We start from the raw sequence: 19,038 nt of genomic DNA, 5'->3' as shown, positions 1-19,038 counted from the left end.
ATTTTAACAAGTTTGTGACATCAAAGTTATTACAGCTACGTTATGTCGCTTTTGCTGAGTTATTTAAATAGTCACTTGCAAACGCATTCTATTTTTACTATTTAAAATGGCAGCCATGCTCTGAAGACAGGCTGTCAATTCTTGTTATATAAGCATATAAGCATTAATTAGTCGCGTCATTTTTACAGCATTTTGAAAATGTCCAGCATCGCACTTTATGTAAAGACATATCTGATCAAAAGAAATATGGATCCAATTTTAATAGGGGTGTAGGTTTTGTCTAAACAATAGCTCTGGTTAACCCCTTGAACCTGCATTTCAAAACCGCACAACGGAATGTAATTGTTTTCTGGTACGTGGGTACGATCACATAATTTTGATTCTTCCTCCTGGTACAATGTATTTCTGACATGGCTCACATAACAGAGTCAGTTTGTTTACGTATCAGAACCGCTGTGAATACACCCAAGACGACATTCAGTATGGCGGCTGTGCAGAGGGAGACGATTCAGAAACAAATTCAACAAGATTGGGCCAACAGAGAATACATTGAAGTTATTACTGGAAGTATAAAGAAAATTACAGATTTTCTAAATTCGTTTGGTGAGCTGGTGTTTCCCCTCATAGTAAATATCCGTAATGTAAGACCTTGATGTATTCTGGGATGTGCCTTGTAGTCCGGCAGAAGTTTACCTTCTTCCAGACTACCAGAATAACAACCCAGAATACTACACATTCGCCATTGGGAGCACCTCAAATCTCACTGGTTACCATTTCTTGGAGTCTGCTGTCTCAATTTTTTACCCGAATACAAAGACAGCAGGTCCCTCAAAGAGACTGGTCACCTTTGGAGAAACCTGCTGCCCTTATTTTATTTCCTAATAAATACATTCCTACTTAAGGGAAATAATGCTATGTAAATATTGAAAATAAACTATGAGACATACAAGCCTAAAAACTTATTGCTGCAGGTCAAGGGAAAGAAGAAAATATACATATGCGATTTTCTCTTGGTGGGATGGAAGTAATTCAGTACAAAGAGATATGGTCTGTTCTAATGCTAGACCAGCAATACTACATATTCCAATTAGTAATTTATATATATTTTTCTAATAGACATGTCATGTCGCTCCCGGCTTGCCGTGCTGAATGAAAAGCTGACAACATTAGAAAGAAGAGTGGAATATCTTGAAGCACGTGTAAGTACATTAACATATTTTTGGAGAGTATTAATATTTTGGACTTGCATGGACCATGTATTCACTACATTCCAGTTTTCTCTTGCACTGAAACGTGTCCTGAATATCTATAGTAGGAAAGTAAAGGCATAAAATTTATTACTTGAGCAAAGCTAAAAATGTAAATGGTGTCATCAAACTCCAAAGCTGGCATTGTACACCCAACCTTTGGCCAAACTTTCACCTCCTTTTCTTTCCTTACTAGTAGGAACTAAGGAGGACAAAGCCCACCCCAGGCTGTAGCGCCAAGGAAGAAGAACCAGTAGGAACTGTTTTTGTATCCCTCCACCAACTGCTATGCAAATTTTACTTATTTTGCAAAAAGTAAGTTGAACAGTTACTTAATAGAAGTTGCTGTCTTGGTTTGTAAACAGTGGTCTTTGTTTTCAGGTTACAAAAGGAGAAACATTGACATAGGCTTAACAAGGATAGCATCATTCAATAGCATCCATTTATTCATGTTGATCCACATTTATAACGAAGTTCATGTTCATGCACATATCTGTGATTGTCTACAAAGTTCAAAACACAAAAATTTACAATAATTAAAATAAATTTAGTCATGTCCTTCACCTTGGACTGAGACTATTTTAAATGGGCTTCATATAATAACAAAGAAACCAACTCTAAAACTTGATGCTTAAGTAGAAATAGGAACTCTACTTAGCAAATATGTACACACAGTACACATACTAGTGCTGTATATAACCACATTTTATTACATGTAAGAATAACTTACTGCTGGACCATCAACAATCAGGCTTTCCCTTTGCTGGTCCATTGGCACTTACACCTGCATCTCCAGACTCCAACTGTTTAAGCAAACGGAACAGTGCTGCTGCCTCACGAATTCGACTGAACTCAATACAAAAGGCCTGCACTTCAATAAACAGCTCCTGTAAATTAATTTATTAACTATATGCTACACAGTGAATTCTTGTATCTTATATTTGTTCACTTCACATGGGAATCAGATTGAACACAAATATATGGTGCACAACTTCAACAATTCTATCATGTTACATTCCCCCCCCCCCTTACCCACTCATTATCAGAGAATTAAGATGTGGTTAATGAAATATGATGATGTGTTATGATAACTGAGACATGTACTGCCAATCTCGCAACTATGCTCTGTGAACCACTAATATTTCTTTTTAATACTGAAATAGCAATTTAATAAGTGAAAATAAAACTTTATCAGAACAAAAACTCATACTATTCTACTGTACAAGAGAGAACATCATGGCTTATGAGTGGTGCTGATTGAGCACATAACACTTATTTTATTTCCCACAAGTCAGTACTTCTTAATTTACTGCATAAACATATTGAAATGTATAAATGGAGTCTCAAAAGTTGATGCTTAATAATGGAAAGTATGGTAAATTTTGTACTTATAGATTTTTACATTGCAGATATGGGGTTTCAATTGGGGATTAGTAATGTGTATGTTAATTTGAAATATATGTTATCATTAAGTATGCTGTAATATTTCTCCATACTTATAAATGTCAGGTTGCGAATGCTCCAATATGTCCTTGTTCTTTGCAGTGATACTGAAATGTATGAATGAGTTGTATATTTGTAAGTACTAACCTGCACATTGATAATCTTGTTACGGATTAATGACTGGAGAAAAACACAAACCAGACGGACCAATCGATTCTGCATGTAACGGTCCTTGATAGTTTCACAGGTTGAAATACAATTTGAAATATATAGATGTACAAATTCAGTAGGAAGATCAACTGTTGTTGTAAGCCTGAAACAATATATGACAATAATTCATTATTAACTATACATTTTGCAACAGCATGGATGGCCATAATTACAAACACATAAATAATTTAGTGTTTAATGAATCAACAGCAAACTGTCCTTTATTGAAGTCCAACAATCACCTGATGGCATATTTCCCTGCAGCCTTCATTGTATCAAATAAACAGAGTTAGTGTACCCATTTTTTTGTATGGAATTACTGTAAGGGGGGACAGCATTAAAAATACATGTGAAGCAACTGTTTATACTACAAAAGGGGGTAGTTAGAAGTACCTGTTGACCACCTCCATAGAATGCAATGACATCTCCATGTTCACAAGTACACTGAAATACTCCGTGATATGGCTGGACTGCATTAACTTCAGCAGCACCTCTATAGCAATTAAAGGATTGCTTTCAACCAAGTCTGGAAGCTGCAATAAAATCACTGTTTAATGACTGACTTATCACACTTCCTGCTGTACCACCTTCCTGACTGCATATTAATGCTGTAATTATTTACCCTGAACTTTTGGATTTCAAGTCAAATTTCCTTTTTATTTGTGGTAAATTTATTACGTCTTTCATATTGGTCAGGTGAGAACACTTAAAGGACAGAATTTCATTTCACCTGTGGCTATCTGACAAGCTGTAATAGTAAAACTTTCATGATTGTTGCAAACAGTGCTTACCTTGCTTGGAGTAAGTCCAATGTGATATACCAGTTTGGGATCATTTTCAAGTTCAGCTAATAAATGCTGCTGCTGCTGAAGTGTGAGAGCACCCTTAAAAGCACGAGCCATAAGCCTTTTGGCTTCAACTCCTTCGCAATTAGAAACACACATAGTTATGTCATATGCTGCCTTATGTTCTGATGGTTCTGTTGCATTTAACCAGACCAACTGAAAAGAAGCAACTGGTCATTATTTGTAAAGAACATTGGTAAATAAAAACATCTTAACTTTAAAAAGGCCTTATTTAAGCATATATCTGTCATGCTATTAAGGTATCAAAACCACAACCCCCTGATTATAAGAGGGTAGTCTACCAATGAGCCACAAAACTAATCAAAAATGGATTTTTTTTTAAACTTGAAGTGGCATACATACCTGTGAGGATGAACAATAAGCCTGCCAAACATATGTACAAACCATGAATGATAAAATTATTACCTCATCCTCACAGCTGTGAATGGGAGGTACAAGACGCAAAAACTCTGGCTTGTAGCACTGTTCTACAATTGGTTTCTGCCCCACCAACAGTGCTTCAGCAGTTTTCTTTGCGATGCTCTGCTCTGGAAATAAACTGCAAAACAAAACAAATCATTCTTGCATTTCCTAGGAAATTGGAATTTCATGAAAGGATCTGCTTTTTCCAAATGCATCCATAGGTACATAGAAGCCACAAAAAATATAACTCAGTAATTATACAACACAGAAATCTATTCTGAGTCAGAAATCCTGCTTGTGCATATTTCTGTTCTTTCACTTCTGTCAGTACATACTATGGATACCAGCTTGAAGGGTTGCCATTACAGTATTTTTTCTACAATTTCCAACTGCAGAGCAAAATGTTTCACAAAAACTTGCAGTTTTTATACTGTGGTACAAAGTTCAGTCCCATGAAAGAGGAATAATGCATATTTTGAAACTTGATCTTCTTACTGAGTCATCCTTGTATAACATTATCCTGGTCATTAGCATAATAATGTCCTAGTCATTTTGGTAATGACTAAAGGGCTTCCAAAACCACATTCATAAATTTAACACACTCAAAACTTTTGCAAGAATACTGTGCCTCCAGTGGATGGTAATGTCAAAGAAGTTTCCACAAGCCCGATAATGAGAGTCTAGAACTCTTACACATTACAGTACAAAGTATTTCACTAACCTTACTGAACCTATTCTCATTTCATTGTCTGGTAATATAACGGGAATTCCAGACCGACTAGTATGGGGTAGCTCTGACTGCCTTTCTGCCAGCGCCAGTTGGATGCTTGTAATGTCAACATTGTGAAACAGTCCCATATCACTGCTCAATATCTGACCGGGAGTTTTCTTGAGAAGCTGAAACAGCATGATTACCATTAAGACTGTCAACTATTTTTATACATATTAGACAATGGTTTTAAGTGCAGCTGAGTGATGAGCTTCATGCTCCTTCCACGTAACCCTCCAGTATCCATTTACTATTAGTCAGTTAACTTATTCATTTTGGTACAGGCCAAAATGTTATTCCAAATTCAGAATTTACAAACAATGCATGGCTCACAACTGTACAAAACATATATCAAATGGGAGAGAACTGGCAGTAAACAACAACCATGACAATTTTCCCTCAACCTTACTAATCTACTGCCACTTACAACTCACAGCAGCATAACCTCCACCTGACACTGCATCATAAACTAAGCCAATACTTGTTTACAGAAAAGTAAATGTAAATGTTATTAGACTTCATGACAGAAGCAAGTGAGTGACATTCACCTCTTTTGTTGGGTTCGTAATGAGCTGTGCTAAGAAGTTCTTTTCTACTGCGGACAAGCGAGGCAGTTGACCTGCATATTCCAGCTTACGTACTGAACCCTTGCTGGTTTCTTCAGGATGATGCTGTAATGAAAATAAACTGTACTTTTTCATCATGTGATAGAAAAAGGAACTGACACATTTGTACAACAAGTAGAGTTTAAAGGACTGTTACATGAATTTTACAAATACAGCTGAACCCCACTAGAGCACCTTACTTTGTCCACCACCGATATTGACATTAAAGTGAGGGTGCCAGTAAAATAAAACTTCTGTGTGTGTCTCAGAATATTTTTATTTCTTAACATACACATTAAAGGGTCATTTGATTTACAAAGTGTAGTTACAATTTTGTGGACAAAAGATAAGGCAAAATTATGGAGTATGTAGCCCTAACCATGTTATACAGTAGTCACCTTTATTATAATCTCATTTTCTGTTGCAAAATACACACTAATGTCTGCATGAACTTTCATTTTCTCATTAATTTTACCATTAATTAAGTCCAGAGCAACAATATTCTAAATTATACCTTTACTAACTTACTGGATACTGTAGGGTTCTGATGGCAGTGTGATACAGTCAAGTTCATTGAGATTTTGGAGTTTGTCCATCATTCAAGGTTAAAATGTATACAATGTTTTGAAAACTGGATCTGTTGGTCCAGTCATTATTGAGACTAGCTCTTTCAGACCCAACAGAGTAGATGCCCCTGGCCCATACACCTGAAGACAAAATCAGATCTGGTTTTCAAAAAAGTTGTATACATTTTAACCTTGGACAATGGACAAAGTCCAAAAACCTAATAAACCTAACTTACTATCCCAGTTCTGTTTAGAGTTCAGTTAAATCCCATGATATTGTTCTTTGTATGCACACACACATCTTTTTCTCTTTATTACAGTGTGCTTTTCCCCATGTCAGATAAATGCAACTGTCATAGTATATATCTGCATCTGTGTAGTAATTCACTTCCTTATTGTAAGCATTATACAAGAATTCTTGGAATGTTACCAACTCTTAAGAAAAATAATATTCATAAATTTTTAAATTCAGTATAAGACCATGCTAGAATGGTGCATGTACCTGGTCACAGAACTGCACAATTTTTCCTAACTATGTCACATCCTATTCCCTTACTGTGTTGTTCTTTGCATCTGTGTGGGCAAATGTGCGACGGTTTGTTAATACTTTATTTAATTTTGTTAATTTATGTTTAGGAATAATTGCCATTTACACTAGAACATGAAAATCAAAACAGACCAGTAACCATAGTTTGAATTGAGAACGACAGTCTACAGGTAAAAATATGAGGTTCTGTTGTGTTTAAGTACCATGTTGCTTTTGAAATATTGACAAGTTTGATTAGAATGGGCAATCACCAAACCAAGGAAGACCAGAAACTTGTTAAAACCAGTGATAGTCTCTGACAGCAGGCAAACATTACTCACCAATAAATGAATGAACACTGTTGCAAAAGGATTCATGGCCATAGACTCTCCCCTGTACAAGTCATGAAGGAGTGTAATGGCTGCCAGTCTTTGACATGGCTTGGGGAGAAGATCTGCTTGTTGGAGAAGCAGAATAATGGCACATCCCACTGCAAATCAGCATATATTTGTTTTAACTTTACAGTCGTTAAAATCCTACCACTACCAGAAGTACAATCCAAGAAGTTTTAAGTATTAAAGGGTATGAGTCACATGAAAATTCACCCTAACACTGCAGAGAGAGATGGTGGAGCAGTTTAATTTTGAGGTAGTTAGATATGCTGGTGAAGATAGTGTCCAAATGAGTTCTCATCTTTGCTTTCTTGGTAATCATGCAATGGCACATCTATATTATTGCTCAAATTATAACACCTTATGTGTTTTCCTACTGGAAATTAAACTCAAATGAAATGCATCACGACCTTGATAATTCACCTTTGTAATGATCCTGTTTGCTGAAGCATTGGTGTGTCTGTGATGCTAGAGATTCAAGACTCTGGGACTCTGTGCTTTCTTCACTTAAGATCCTGCAAATTACTGAAACACTTAGAATTTTATATCAAGTGCAGGAATACCCACCAAATTCCTTGTCTTAGAAACTGAGAACAACTCAAACTGGAAAAGCACATTGAATATATAATACCCAAACTAAGTTCAGCTTCATAAGATAGCATCCTGATATAGAGCATAACTAATCATGGTATCTTGCAGAGAACTATTTAACAAATTTAATACACTCCCACTTACAAGTGAATTCCTATTCTCATTCCTGTCTTCTGTTGAAGTTCCAAGCAAACTCTGACACACATAGCACAAATACAAGACATAAGCAAGATCTCCATCAACCAAGCATTAACCTCAATAGCTATCAGAAAGGTGCTAAGTATGCAGGGATGATATAATTCAAAACTCTTCTAGACAGCATTAAAAGTTTCAACCATGATATAAAGGTATTCAAGCCTGCATTGAAAGATTACCTCTTTACTCACTCCTTCTATTCTGTAGATGATTTCATCTCTGCTGAAAATGTTTAAGCTTTATATCCATAATCTAGGTATATGTAAAGAAAGTTTTGTATTTATATTTAAAATTCTGAGGTTTATGTATATTAATTTGTAAAATTATTTTTCATACTTGTATTGCAGAATCTGAAATTTATGTACATTGATATGTGAAATACGTTCTTGTACTTGTGTTGAAAGTTCTGAAGTGTATGTTATTGTATGAAATGACATGTTCTACATCCTTTGGTTGAGTCCTAAGAAGGATCTATGGAATGTAAATAAACTCTACTCTACTCTCTACTCATACTATGACATGTTCCACATCCTTGACTTGTACTACGAAGGATATGTGGAATATAAATAAATTATAATTACAACTGCACCACAAGCAGTCACTTCAAATAGAATTAACACTGGGCTCATCACACATTAGCATCTTAAGTCAAAGAGTCTTTTAACAACAATTAATAAATATAGATGTTATTACAAAAATACAGATTCAAGATTGCAACTTTAAATTTAGTATTGCAAAATGGTTTGGAATATATACATTAAACAACATAAAACTCCTCTTACACATTAAAGGTACAATATATGAAATAAATATACATACATTATATAGAGATAACCTTCATATGCCAAACACTAACCTCAGTAAATATCAAAAAGAAGTTTATTATACTGGAATTAAGTTATTCAATAATCTTCCTCTCACTATAAAGAGTCTGAATCATGATATAATGAAGATTAAGCCAGCACTTAAAGAGTATCGCACTCCTGCTCCATAGAAAAATGTACTTCAACCATAAATTCTGATATATTATAAATACATGCAAGCAATAGTGGTGATGCATTCTTGTGTAATTATTTCTGCTGTAATACTGTTGTTGACTGATTGTAATACACTATCCCGGCTGTGTAATGTATATTTCCATTAGAAACAAGTATTGTATTTGAGCTATGACATTTTCTTTATCCTCGGCTTAGGCCTAAAAAGGATCTAGAAATGCATAGAAATTCAATTATATTCTAAATACACATATTTAAATAAGGAACATAGTGCGAGTTAGGTTAGTTTTTCCAATGCACAAGATCACCTATAACGATAAAATGCACACAATATGTAATAAAATTACCCAAGTAAGGACGTCAAATCTTTCACCGACAAACTCATGGTACATTCACTTCAATTTAAATAAAAATCTTTACAAAACCATAAAAATTAACATGTTTTGCAAATTAGCACTGGGCATGGAAAAACAAACTTCTGTTGGCCACTTTCCATTATCAAGCAAATATTTTATACGTCGTGTCGTGCACTCAAACGTGTATTTTAGTCATCTTCACTGTAGACAATCAATGATCGTGTTTAGGAGATGACTGTATTGTGGGTTGTTGCGCCGTGTAGTCTGGTAAAAGTTAACCGACGTCATGGCCCTGAAGATGGAGGCAGTAAGGACCTCTGAAACATCGGTAAACTTCTACCAGACTACACGGCGCAACAACCGAGAAGACAGCCATCTAAAGACTCACCGCCGTGAAAACCTCGAATCCTACAATGATCATGTTTTATTGCAGACTTGAAGGAGCAACAGAAACACATCTTACAGTGTTGTTTAGAGCCAACTGCCAATTTTGGAAATCTCTTTTCATTTGTATATAATAAGGCAGTTCGTTTGCAAATACTAAACCAAATTTTCATTGTAATTTTTTGTTTATTCATATTTTCTATTGGCAGAACTGCACATGGCACATGGCTATTTTCTGAAGGTCAAAAACTCTGCAAAGTAGTGAAGATGGCTAGATTATTGCAAAGATTTATATTGCAATATCAGGAATCATTACAGTTTGGGGTAAATATATATATAACAAACGTTTTCTTGGAATGCGAATTTGGAAAGGATGTAGGATATAGTGCTCATGGCCAATAATTTACCTAGGGGACTGAAAAACCACAAGCTCGCGCGCACAAAATCTAGGTAGTCCTGGAACGGAAAAAAGCCGTGAATGTTCAGTGATATTATTCGCACCAAAATATATACACAAACTTTTAACTTAAAATGAATGTAATAGTACTTAATATTATAATTCATCGCTTTATGTTTCCTTTTCAAGAATCACCTTGTAGCAGGTAGTCAGTCAAGCTATAATCATACCATGTCAGCTGGAGATACAATACTTACATTCGGCCAACAGTTGCACAAAGTGGAAAGCTTTCATTTTATGTATCCTACCCCTTACATCTCAGTACCTTATACACTGAATACAGAGGTTCATGTATTTGGATGACCAGTCACTGATCTACCTTTCCATGCAAACCAGTATAACTCCATGTTTGTCATATAAGAAACTAAAGTATTTTGATGCATCTGAACAGGCTGTTACAGGAACTGTGATACAGCCAGTCATGCTCCGATGTTTTAGTCATGAGAGAACAGCCAAAACTGGACCTGTACCATCCAGAAATCCCAGTAATGTGCCAGGACTAAGTTCTGCTATTTATAACATTCCTGCTGGAAGTATGTAATACTTTATATATTTATTTATGCTACCTCTTGGTTTTTATTATCCTGTATATTTGCATAATTCCTTTCACATTATAAACATATAATTTAAATGTACCTTTTACATCAGATCTCCAGAGGCATCTCCTCCTACTCCCTGAAAAAAATTGTGCAGAGCAGTTAGTAGATGCTGGTTTTTAATATGAAATCAAGTTGGTAACCAAAGAATGCACATCAGTGTCATTTGATAGTTGAGCACATAGTACAAGGTGAAGCTGTCCCACTATACGAATTATAGGCACTTGGGGGGGGGGGGATGGTGATATAGTTCCTACCCGTTCTTAGTTAACTACATAATTACTGTGTTAAACTTATAGGCCATACACACCAGGCGCAAAAGTGTTGTCCCTATGTCTTCCTCCTAGAGATTTGTAGTCTAGCATCCTCCATGGAATTCTCTTTGTTTTACTGTCATTCTTGTTATACATTCTACTATTTGAACACAAATCCAAGGAAAGCCTTAAATGAAGGAAATTTAACAAAGACTATTTAGTTGGTGTCAATTAATCAAGGAAAACATTTGGACATTATGGAGGTTCCACCATGTAGATTTAATGCAGACAAAGAAATATGATATAAAATTACTTATTTATTGAAAGACATGTGCTGATCAGTATGTCTGTTGCTCAGATCCATCACCTCTTCACACCTTGCAAAGATTGTGTACTAGCAGTAATGATTTATCTGAGACTGCTGACCCGAAGGGCTGTACAGTTTTGCTTTGTTTATTCTAGATGTGGGTCCTGGTGCATCCAAAGATGGCCAATACAAGAACCCTGAGTATTTCTGCTACAACAGAATGTCTTACTTTGAAGCAGAAATTGAAATGTCAAAGTACAGACTTCCTCAACCATCAAATAAATCAAAAACGAATTAATGTATACCGATCAACTGACAGTAATAGTTTAGTTTTATGATCATATGTTTGTTCACTCTGTACATAACGAATTAAAAAACAGCAATAATGAAATAAATTCACACTCTCTGTATTTATTCTGAACAGTGGTATATTTTTATGTATGACATATGTAATGTACTTACAAATGTCATTAAATCTGTTGACATTTTGCTTAATTTACAATGTGAAATCAAAAGGCTGAAATGCACTTCGAAACTCCTTAGCCAGCTCAGTTTCTTCTTCCCTTGTTGCCTTGCAGTCCCGCCAGTCTGCTCTGTCTACCTTGTCCAGAAGCTCCTCACTTGCCAGCACTTCTCTAAAACATGACCACATTCTTTTATTGGAGCTTGTATGCAGAACTAGTTATTTTCACAAGAACTTATAGCAAACTGAAATAGTACTACAGCACAAATTGTAACAACCACACAACAGATTTTGGTTTACCTTCCAAACTGTAGTGGGAAGCTGTTTGTGATTCTGTGGTACAGCTTGTCTCCTGAAGGTAACTCTACATAGAAGTATGGGGTTCTGGGAGGTGCTATTTGCGAGAGTTTTGTGTGAGGGGGCAGTTCATCCAACTGTATACCATCTTGTTCTGCACTTTCCTATAAACACAGCAGTATTTCCACAGAAAATATAAATTCTGTTTCATCTTCATGTCCGCTTACATTATTTCTAAATAAATAGTTATTTCAAGCTGTCATTATAAGCATCTTTTTGAAGTAATATGCATGGTCTATTATTGGACATTATTGGTTTTTGAGGGTATCCAACCAGAGTATGCCTGTATATCAAGTTAGGTCCCTGCTAGATCTTGATCAGATGGATTCTTATTGATTTACCTGAAACACATCTTTCAGCCTGGTGGCCATATCACGTGGGATGGGAACAGTCTGTATCTGCAAGTGTGAAGTCTTGTAGTTTCTCTCAAAGAAAACAGGAACTTTCTGTTGCTTTTTGAAAAACTTCTTCAGAGCAAACTTGAATATGTAAGTTGTTAAGGAAGGAAAGGACTTTCAAACCAAAAGCAGCAAACCTTGAAAGTTAACTAGAAAATCATTTTGTTATAATAATAATATCAAGATAAAAACAGAGAATGGAGAACAGAATAAGTGAAACAGTACAGCTGAAAATTGAAGGGAAAGGATTGCTGTGATACTGAATGCATGAAGTGACAGACAAATTACTTGAATAAACTTCTGTATTAATGAATGTCCAATAACTGATTGATGTGACAAGGGTAATATATGTTCCAAATTCCGTAAACCTGCTCTTGTCTCTACAAATAATGTTATCTTTCAATGATACTGAGAGTAAATAATTAAAAATTTGACAGTCTCCATTGGTACTGAAATCAACTTTTATGAATATCAGAGAAGTGGGTGGAAAATATATAAGGTATGATTAAGCACATGCATATGGCATACTGTCTGCTAAGGATACTTTTCTATTTCTTCTTCAACTGCCTCAGGTATGGAGGATAGGGACTGGTGATGACCCACTGGTAGGATGAGCACATGGTCAGGTACCATCCCACCTTTCGCCAATGCCAAGTATGACTGCACAGAAACATAAGCATACAATGTTCATATTATTAGTGGGAATTACAGTGATAAGCCTTCCTGAAAGCAAGCAAGACTGCAGCCAAATTGTGCCTTCCCTGACCAGGTCAATAAATGGGGGATTTATGTGTGGTGCACAAAGTGTCTTAGTTCTTGGTTTTCAACTGTCACTATCATTCCATCATTGCTCCATATTCATTTGAGGGATAAATAATAGACCTGTTAGTGGTCCAGTCACATAGACATAGTTTCACCCCATTGCAACAGTAACAATAATAATAATGAAAGAGAACTATGATCTGAGTTGTTCCACTTACCTCATTTCCAATGCTAATGACAAGGTGTTTCTCGACTGCAGCACTTGCGAGACAAAACCAACATGATTCTGAAAGTGGATAGAACGTCTTGTCCAATAATGTAAAGGAAAATCTCATAACAAAAAAACTTGGTATAGATGCAAGGATGCTTTTAAAATGGATCATACAGAAATAGGCTGCAAAGATGTGAACCAGCTCAGTACAGGATAAAATGGCAAACAAATGGAACATGGTGATGATCCTTTGTGTTCCATGACAACAAGGAACTTCTATATATGCTAAATACTGGTAACTATCAGAACAGCAATGCAGAATTATAGTGAAACTTCAGTTGTTTTTTCAAATGATTTTACACATTCAATGACAGCAAAAATGCAAGTCTGAAATTCAAGGACAATGTTCACTGCCTAGAATTTTTAGGCTGATCAAAGAGTGTGGAGACATACAAAACTTATCAGTTTACATTTTAGCTCGAAACAACACTACCTTGATCAAATATTGGTGGTTTCCTTCTATCCTTCCATTTATCATCCTTTCTTGCTTTCTTTCTTTGGTTACCTTCATCAGTAGGAGAGTCCAAATCATAAAAGAACTGGGATGATCTTGCCTATAAGAAAAGTTTTATAAGGAATAAAATCATTATTATATAATGCTGCTTAACATCCAACCATTCCTCTAGCAGCTCAAACTAAATGTCACGTATGTCTAGCACTGATTGTGATCCTAAGCCAGTTCCATCCTCACAGTTTATTTCCATAAAACCCATTTTAGTGTTATTCTCCATCTTTTCTATTGTGTGACGTGTTCTTGGATTTCAACTGGACATGGTAGCCTCCAGATGAGGACTGTGCTACAGATATACTGCATACAGGGTCCTTCAGGCTGGGTATAAAGCCAACAGTCCTACATATTACAGAATTCACATATATCAGTATGAAATAAGAATGGACATTACAAGCAAAGTTTTGACTGTGGTAACTGACACTGGTTCGTAAAAATCATATTTTCTTATGGTTCAGCACTACAGAAACTGAAAAGTATGAAACCCCTTAGTCTGCGTTCCCAGTTTCTAGAATGAGATTCACACCCAAGACCTATTGATTATGATAACTAATATGGTATGATGAAGTGCTTCTAAGGACTTATGCCAATTTACCTGTTTCTTGGAGAGAATGGGCTTGAGCATACCACCAGTGTATGGACAGTCTGTCTGGTCTGTGGTTTCCTGATACAGATGTGAAGCTTTCATCTCATCTACTGGTAACAGGCTGAAAGCATACAGCCACTTTTGCTTCAGGCTGTTGCCTACTTTGGCCAAGCCAATAAACCGTGTTGCATGTTCTAGAGTGTCCCCAGAGAAACTGTGGTTCCTGCGCATAGCACAATTTCAGTTACATAAAGGAAGCAAAGAAGTGCCCTGGTAGTTGCTACATAATTATTATATCTGCAACTAATAAGTCACAATTAATTTTGAGTGTGCCAGAGATATCACTAGGTGTCATGACTTTTAATGTACAAAAATACATAAAACTAGACTTCTACATAACTTGTATGGAGCTCTTTCAAAATAAATTCCTTCCATACCACAGAAATGGTAACGAGGTTTCAAATGAGCAGCCAGCCATGACACAAGCCATGATCCATTTGGTTCAATCTGTACCTGCAACAGGTACAATATGTTCAATGCAATTTGTTCTTCTCCCATAGTAACAGATTGTATAATGAGAAACCAGCACACGTATGAAGACACTGTTTCTCATACATTTTAATTAATACATTGCTTTTTTATACAGATCTTGATGAATGTATATATCTACACACAAAGAAAAGTAAATACCATAAAGTGTGTTTTAAACAATACAAAATTTTGGTTAGAATGAGACCATACCAGGGACAAAGGAACAGATGGGAGGATAATATTAAAAATATTATTAGACAACTAGGTTCTGAGGATGTGAACTGAATTAAAACTATTCAAAACAAAATCCAGTGGGAAGAACTGTGACAACTATGAATTTTCAAAACAGCAACAAATTTCTTTTCCAAAGGAATATAAGTATCAACTGCTCAGGGACTTAAGACTCAAGTCTGGAACAACAAACCGATGCTCAATGGAGTGCATGACCATCAAAAGGAGGGGCAACAATAACTTATCATGAACATCATCTGGAAGCTGTGGCATGACAAGATGTAATTAAAATGGGTACACATCACAACATAAGAAGAACATGACTTACATGATCACTCTTATCACCAAGCATGATATTCTTCGGCCAAGATGATGTGATCAAGATATCAACCCCTCGAAAATTAGTTTGTCCACGAAGACATATGTTTTTTAAAGACTCAATATCATTATTTGTAAAAGTGTGGTGCAATGGTTCATCAGATTCTGCTTCAATTCCACTCACATACACCAATTTCAATCCGGAAGTCGTAGTGAATAATCCTCGTTTACCTGCATATAAAATAATATGTCTGTTAGCAAGTTGATCAAGAAGTAAGGCTAGTGAGAGGTATCAGGTTCAAAACTATGGCTTATATGGAAACAGGAAAGCTGATTTTTAGTAGTGTTGATTCTAAAGCAGCATTAAACAAGCACAGCTGAAAATGTAATGCTACAGCACAGGCATGAAATGAGTCACCAACAGTCATATATAGGCAGTGTAAGGTGGAAGAAACACACTGAACAGAAGGAAAGGAGTTAATTAAGTAACAGGCTTACCAAGATAGCTGACATTTGGACAGACTTCATAGCCACTGATATCTGAATACAGGGCCACCTGTTCAGGGCTGCTTGGACCCAAGATGTACGTTGGAATTGGAACTTGAAATATACAAAAAGTATGGACATTAAGAAGCCATTTTCACAATCAAGGTATTATGGTTGCTCAATCCTGATAATTTCATCTCACTGAAAACACAACCTGGGAGATTTTGTTTAAGGTGTGAGGGTTCATAAGTCATTATGATACGGTCTAGATTGAAATGGCACAGAACAGGGTCCAAAGGAGGGACTTTTGAACATGGTTAAGAAATAAGTTCATGAGAGCAGAGGATTTTTAATCAGCTGGTCAAGGAAGATCCTGTGCTTTCAATACTTAAAAGTTATCAGTTACAGTAAAGAGGTAAACTTGTCACTGGTCCTTAGTATCACACCACTAAATGACGGCAGTTAAAAATGTAAACTGGAAATGATATCTGTAATCTTGAAGAAATGCCGATTAGTATGGCATAAGCAACATGCCAGACAGTACTATAAACAGGGGTTCCTGCATTTGACTGAGAGGTCATGACTTCAACTGGAGTCCTGAAGCAATACAAGGATATACAGATCTGAGTGATACCTATAAGTATGGTATGGGTCCAATGCAACTAGAAGAAGAATATGAGCATAAACAAGCTCAAGAATTTGTAACAAGAAAGTTAGAAACCAATACAGATTTTGCATTAGAAACCCAAATGAACATCATGGTAATACTTTCATTTCACTCAGAAGTTAGCTATTATCTTTTGTCAGGTAAATCACTTTCTGTTGACATATCAACAGAGTATGCAGAATTAAGTGGGATGCTGAAACAATTGTTCCAAACTCAGGCAGAATGCAACTTAACTTGCAAAACACATTACAGCAAAAAATGTATCAATGGTTACAATTCCCATACCTGTCAAAGACCCATTTCTATAGGGTTCCAAACCTTCATCTGTGGCACCAAAAAACTTGCCCACACAAAACAGCAGGTCAAATGGACCATGCCCCTTGTTAATATTATCTACTCTTGAGAAAAGTGTTTTGAATTTCCCTTCCACATCACCACATATCAAACTGAAAAAGGAAAAGCAAAGCGGCATCTCATTAATAATATATTATATTACAAACATACAATTCTTGATGTACAGAATATACACAAGGCTGAAAACCTCCAATTAATATCATAAAGTTGGAAACGTTACCAACCCACTGCTGAATATTTTTCTTGAAGATTGCTCTTCTTCTGGGTTGTTGAGCCGTGTAGTCTGGTAGATGTCCACCAACGTTTCAGAGGTACATGATGCCATTCATCGCCCTGATGATGGAGTCAATATGGACCTCTGAAATGTTGGTGGACATCTACCAGACTACACGGCTCAACAACCCACAAGAAGGGCAAACTTCAAGAAAAATATTCAGCAAGCTGCTCATATTAAAGACAGATCTTCGATACTTTTTCACGTTATGCGGTTTTCATACAATTTAATATACTCACATTTTCGGTTTATTCATTGCATAATCTGCATTACAAAATTCTTTACTCTAATCAGATGTCACCTGCTATGTTTGCATTTGATTGGCTTGGAAGTGTAAGTAATAACGTCACATCTCACGCAGCCGTGTTCTGTTTGCGAAGTTTCTCGTATGCACCAGTGAAAATGAGGTATTCGTAGTGAATAATATTATTTTGAGTTTCAAACATTCTCATAGTTTCTTTCGATTTGACGATATTTCCAGTCGAAGGAAACATCGACTTTCTCGTATAGATACTTGATACTTCAGAATATGGATGTCGATTTTTGTATGAGAATATACAACTTGTAAGAGAATGTTCGAAGCCGAAATCGTTATTTATCTTCGTGCACCTCAATCGTTCTATGTTCTGTGTAAAAATAGCCATTTTCCGTTCCGGGCACCCTAGACTGTATGCACAGTTTTTGTGGAACACCTGCAGACAATTCTTATCCATACAGTACATATATTTTAATGAGGCATTTTATGGCTAAATATTGTAATATTAGTTTCAGCTGACAGAATGGGAATGTAAATAAATTCTATCTTAATTTTAATAAAAGATGCCATACTCAACAACAGTCTGAAGTACATCTGAGACTGTTTAAAAAGGTACCTGGGGACAACACTAACAAAAAGAAATATGAGTCATGATAAAGTCAGAAAAATAAATTCTGTAATGCCAGTTATTCAGTTTGAAAAATTTCCTCATTCCATCTTACTTTCCACAATGCTAAGATCAAGACATACAAAACAAATTTTGGTGATTTTGTAATTTGTTTTATGTGGGTATGAAATGTGATATATTTCTTTGAGGGACAAACTGATCAGGAAACTATTTGGACTTCAGGTGAACTGAACAATTTCCATGAACATCTGCTTGGAAGATCAAAACGGTATGTTAGTATATTTAACTTTAAAATGGATCTTAGTTATATGTTCTGAGAAATAGAGGCAGATGGACCTGCCTTATATTCAGTGGCAGGTTTTGGTATCTGCAAGTTATTTTTCATGCAATTAAATATACACATATATGGATCGCATTTGTATGAAGGATAATTTTAAGCTACTCACCAGCAATGCATCTGGAACTGTTCATCACCTTCATTTAGTAATTTTATTGCCATCCATAACACTGTACCTTTAATTTGGAATCACCTTTTCTTGTAGTATTTCTACCTTCAGGTCTTGCCTTATGTCTGGATCCAAATTTGTGCCACGTTTGCTTCTTAATACTCCGATGAAACAAATCTCTGCTGCTTGTAGTCTTCGTATATATCTCTCACAGCATATGTTTGTATACTGCTACACAACATAGTAGGTAAACTAATCAGTTCATGGCTTTATAGATTCTCTGTAATTCCTTGTTGGATGTTTTAATTTACAAAATGTGACATCCAGATAAAAGCTTTTAC

At 35.8% G+C, this 19,038-nt stretch overlaps 4 protein-coding genes across 8 annotated transcripts; 2 read left to right on the top strand and 2 right to left on the bottom strand.

The window, feature by feature from the left end:
• Positions 1–388: 388 nt before the first annotated feature.
• HSPC300 (hematopoietic stem/progenitor cell protein 300) lies at positions 389–2,722 on the top strand. 2 transcript variants are annotated; one of them, XM_022082932.2, is made up of 3 exons: positions 389–603; positions 1,117–1,199; positions 1,444–1,464. In XM_022082932.2, the coding sequence occupies exons 1-3, from the start codon at positions 411–413 to the stop codon at positions 1,444–1,446; spliced, it is 279 nt and encodes a 92-aa protein (XP_021938624.1). In that variant the 5' UTR covers positions 389–410; the 3' UTR covers positions 1,447–1,464. The 2 variants fall into 2 exon arrangements, with proteins under 2 accessions (XP_021938624.1, XP_021938623.1); XM_022082931.2 differs by lacking the exon at positions 1,444–1,464 and adding an exon at positions 1,629–2,722 and having other exon boundaries at positions 397–603.
• Not11 (CCR4-NOT transcription complex subunit 11) lies at positions 1,676–10,218 on the bottom strand. 3 transcript variants are annotated; one of them, XM_022082927.2, is made up of 10 exons: positions 9,155–9,639; positions 7,450–7,541; positions 6,976–7,124; positions 5,486–5,608; positions 4,890–5,065; positions 4,172–4,304; positions 3,692–3,901; positions 3,294–3,433; positions 2,838–3,003; positions 1,676–2,134 (listed from the first exon to the last, which is right to left on the bottom strand). In XM_022082927.2, exons 1-10 carry the CDS (start codon positions 9,190–9,192, stop codon positions 1,988–1,990), a joined length of 1,374 nt encoding a protein of 457 aa, XP_021938619.1. In that variant the 5' UTR covers positions 9,193–9,639; the 3' UTR covers positions 1,676–1,987. The 3 variants fall into 3 exon arrangements, with proteins under 3 accessions (XP_021938619.1, XP_021938620.1, XP_021938618.1); XM_022082928.2 differs by lacking the exon at positions 9,155–9,639 and adding an exon at positions 10,202–10,218 and having other exon boundaries at positions 1,946–3,003; XM_022082926.2 differs by having other exon boundaries at positions 1,946–3,003; positions 9,155–9,654.
• Positions 9,671–11,582, top strand: LOC110839087 (uncharacterized). The gene is made up of 3 exons (XM_087358208.1): positions 9,671–9,871; positions 10,396–10,537; positions 11,317–11,582. The coding sequence occupies exons 1-3, from the start codon at positions 9,815–9,817 to the stop codon at positions 11,457–11,459; spliced, it is 342 nt and encodes a 113-aa protein (XP_087214334.1). The 5' UTR covers positions 9,671–9,814; the 3' UTR covers positions 11,460–11,582.
• On the bottom strand, positions 11,548–17,801 carry LOC110839084 (CWF19-like protein 1). 2 transcript variants are annotated; one of them, XM_022082924.2, is made up of 12 exons: positions 17,607–17,801; positions 17,025–17,185; positions 16,085–16,186; positions 15,597–15,817; positions 14,907–15,019; positions 14,516–14,729; positions 13,846–13,966; positions 13,360–13,427; positions 12,924–13,039; positions 12,323–12,467; positions 11,925–12,085; positions 11,548–11,796 (listed from the first exon to the last, which is right to left on the bottom strand). In XM_022082924.2, the coding sequence occupies exons 1-12, from the start codon at positions 17,621–17,623 to the stop codon at positions 11,658–11,660; spliced, it is 1,578 nt and encodes a 525-aa protein (XP_021938616.2). In that variant the 5' UTR covers positions 17,624–17,801; the 3' UTR covers positions 11,548–11,657. The 2 variants fall into 2 exon arrangements, with proteins under 2 accessions (XP_021938616.2, XP_087214332.1); XM_087358206.1 differs by lacking the exon at positions 17,607–17,801 and adding an exon at positions 17,318–17,482.
• Positions 17,802–19,038: the final 1,237 nt, after the last annotated feature.

The sequence above is a fragment of the Zootermopsis nevadensis genome, unplaced genomic scaffold (assembly GCF_977971745.1).
Source record: "Zootermopsis nevadensis isolate Lab colony 2312 unplaced genomic scaffold, Znev_1.0 Znev_ptg000029l, whole genome shotgun sequence".
Classification (NCBI taxonomy): Eukaryota; Metazoa; Arthropoda; class Insecta; order Blattodea; family Termopsidae; genus Zootermopsis; species Zootermopsis nevadensis.
Note: the sequence above shows the minus strand (reverse complement) of the source record. Positions and strands in the feature narration are given on the sequence as shown.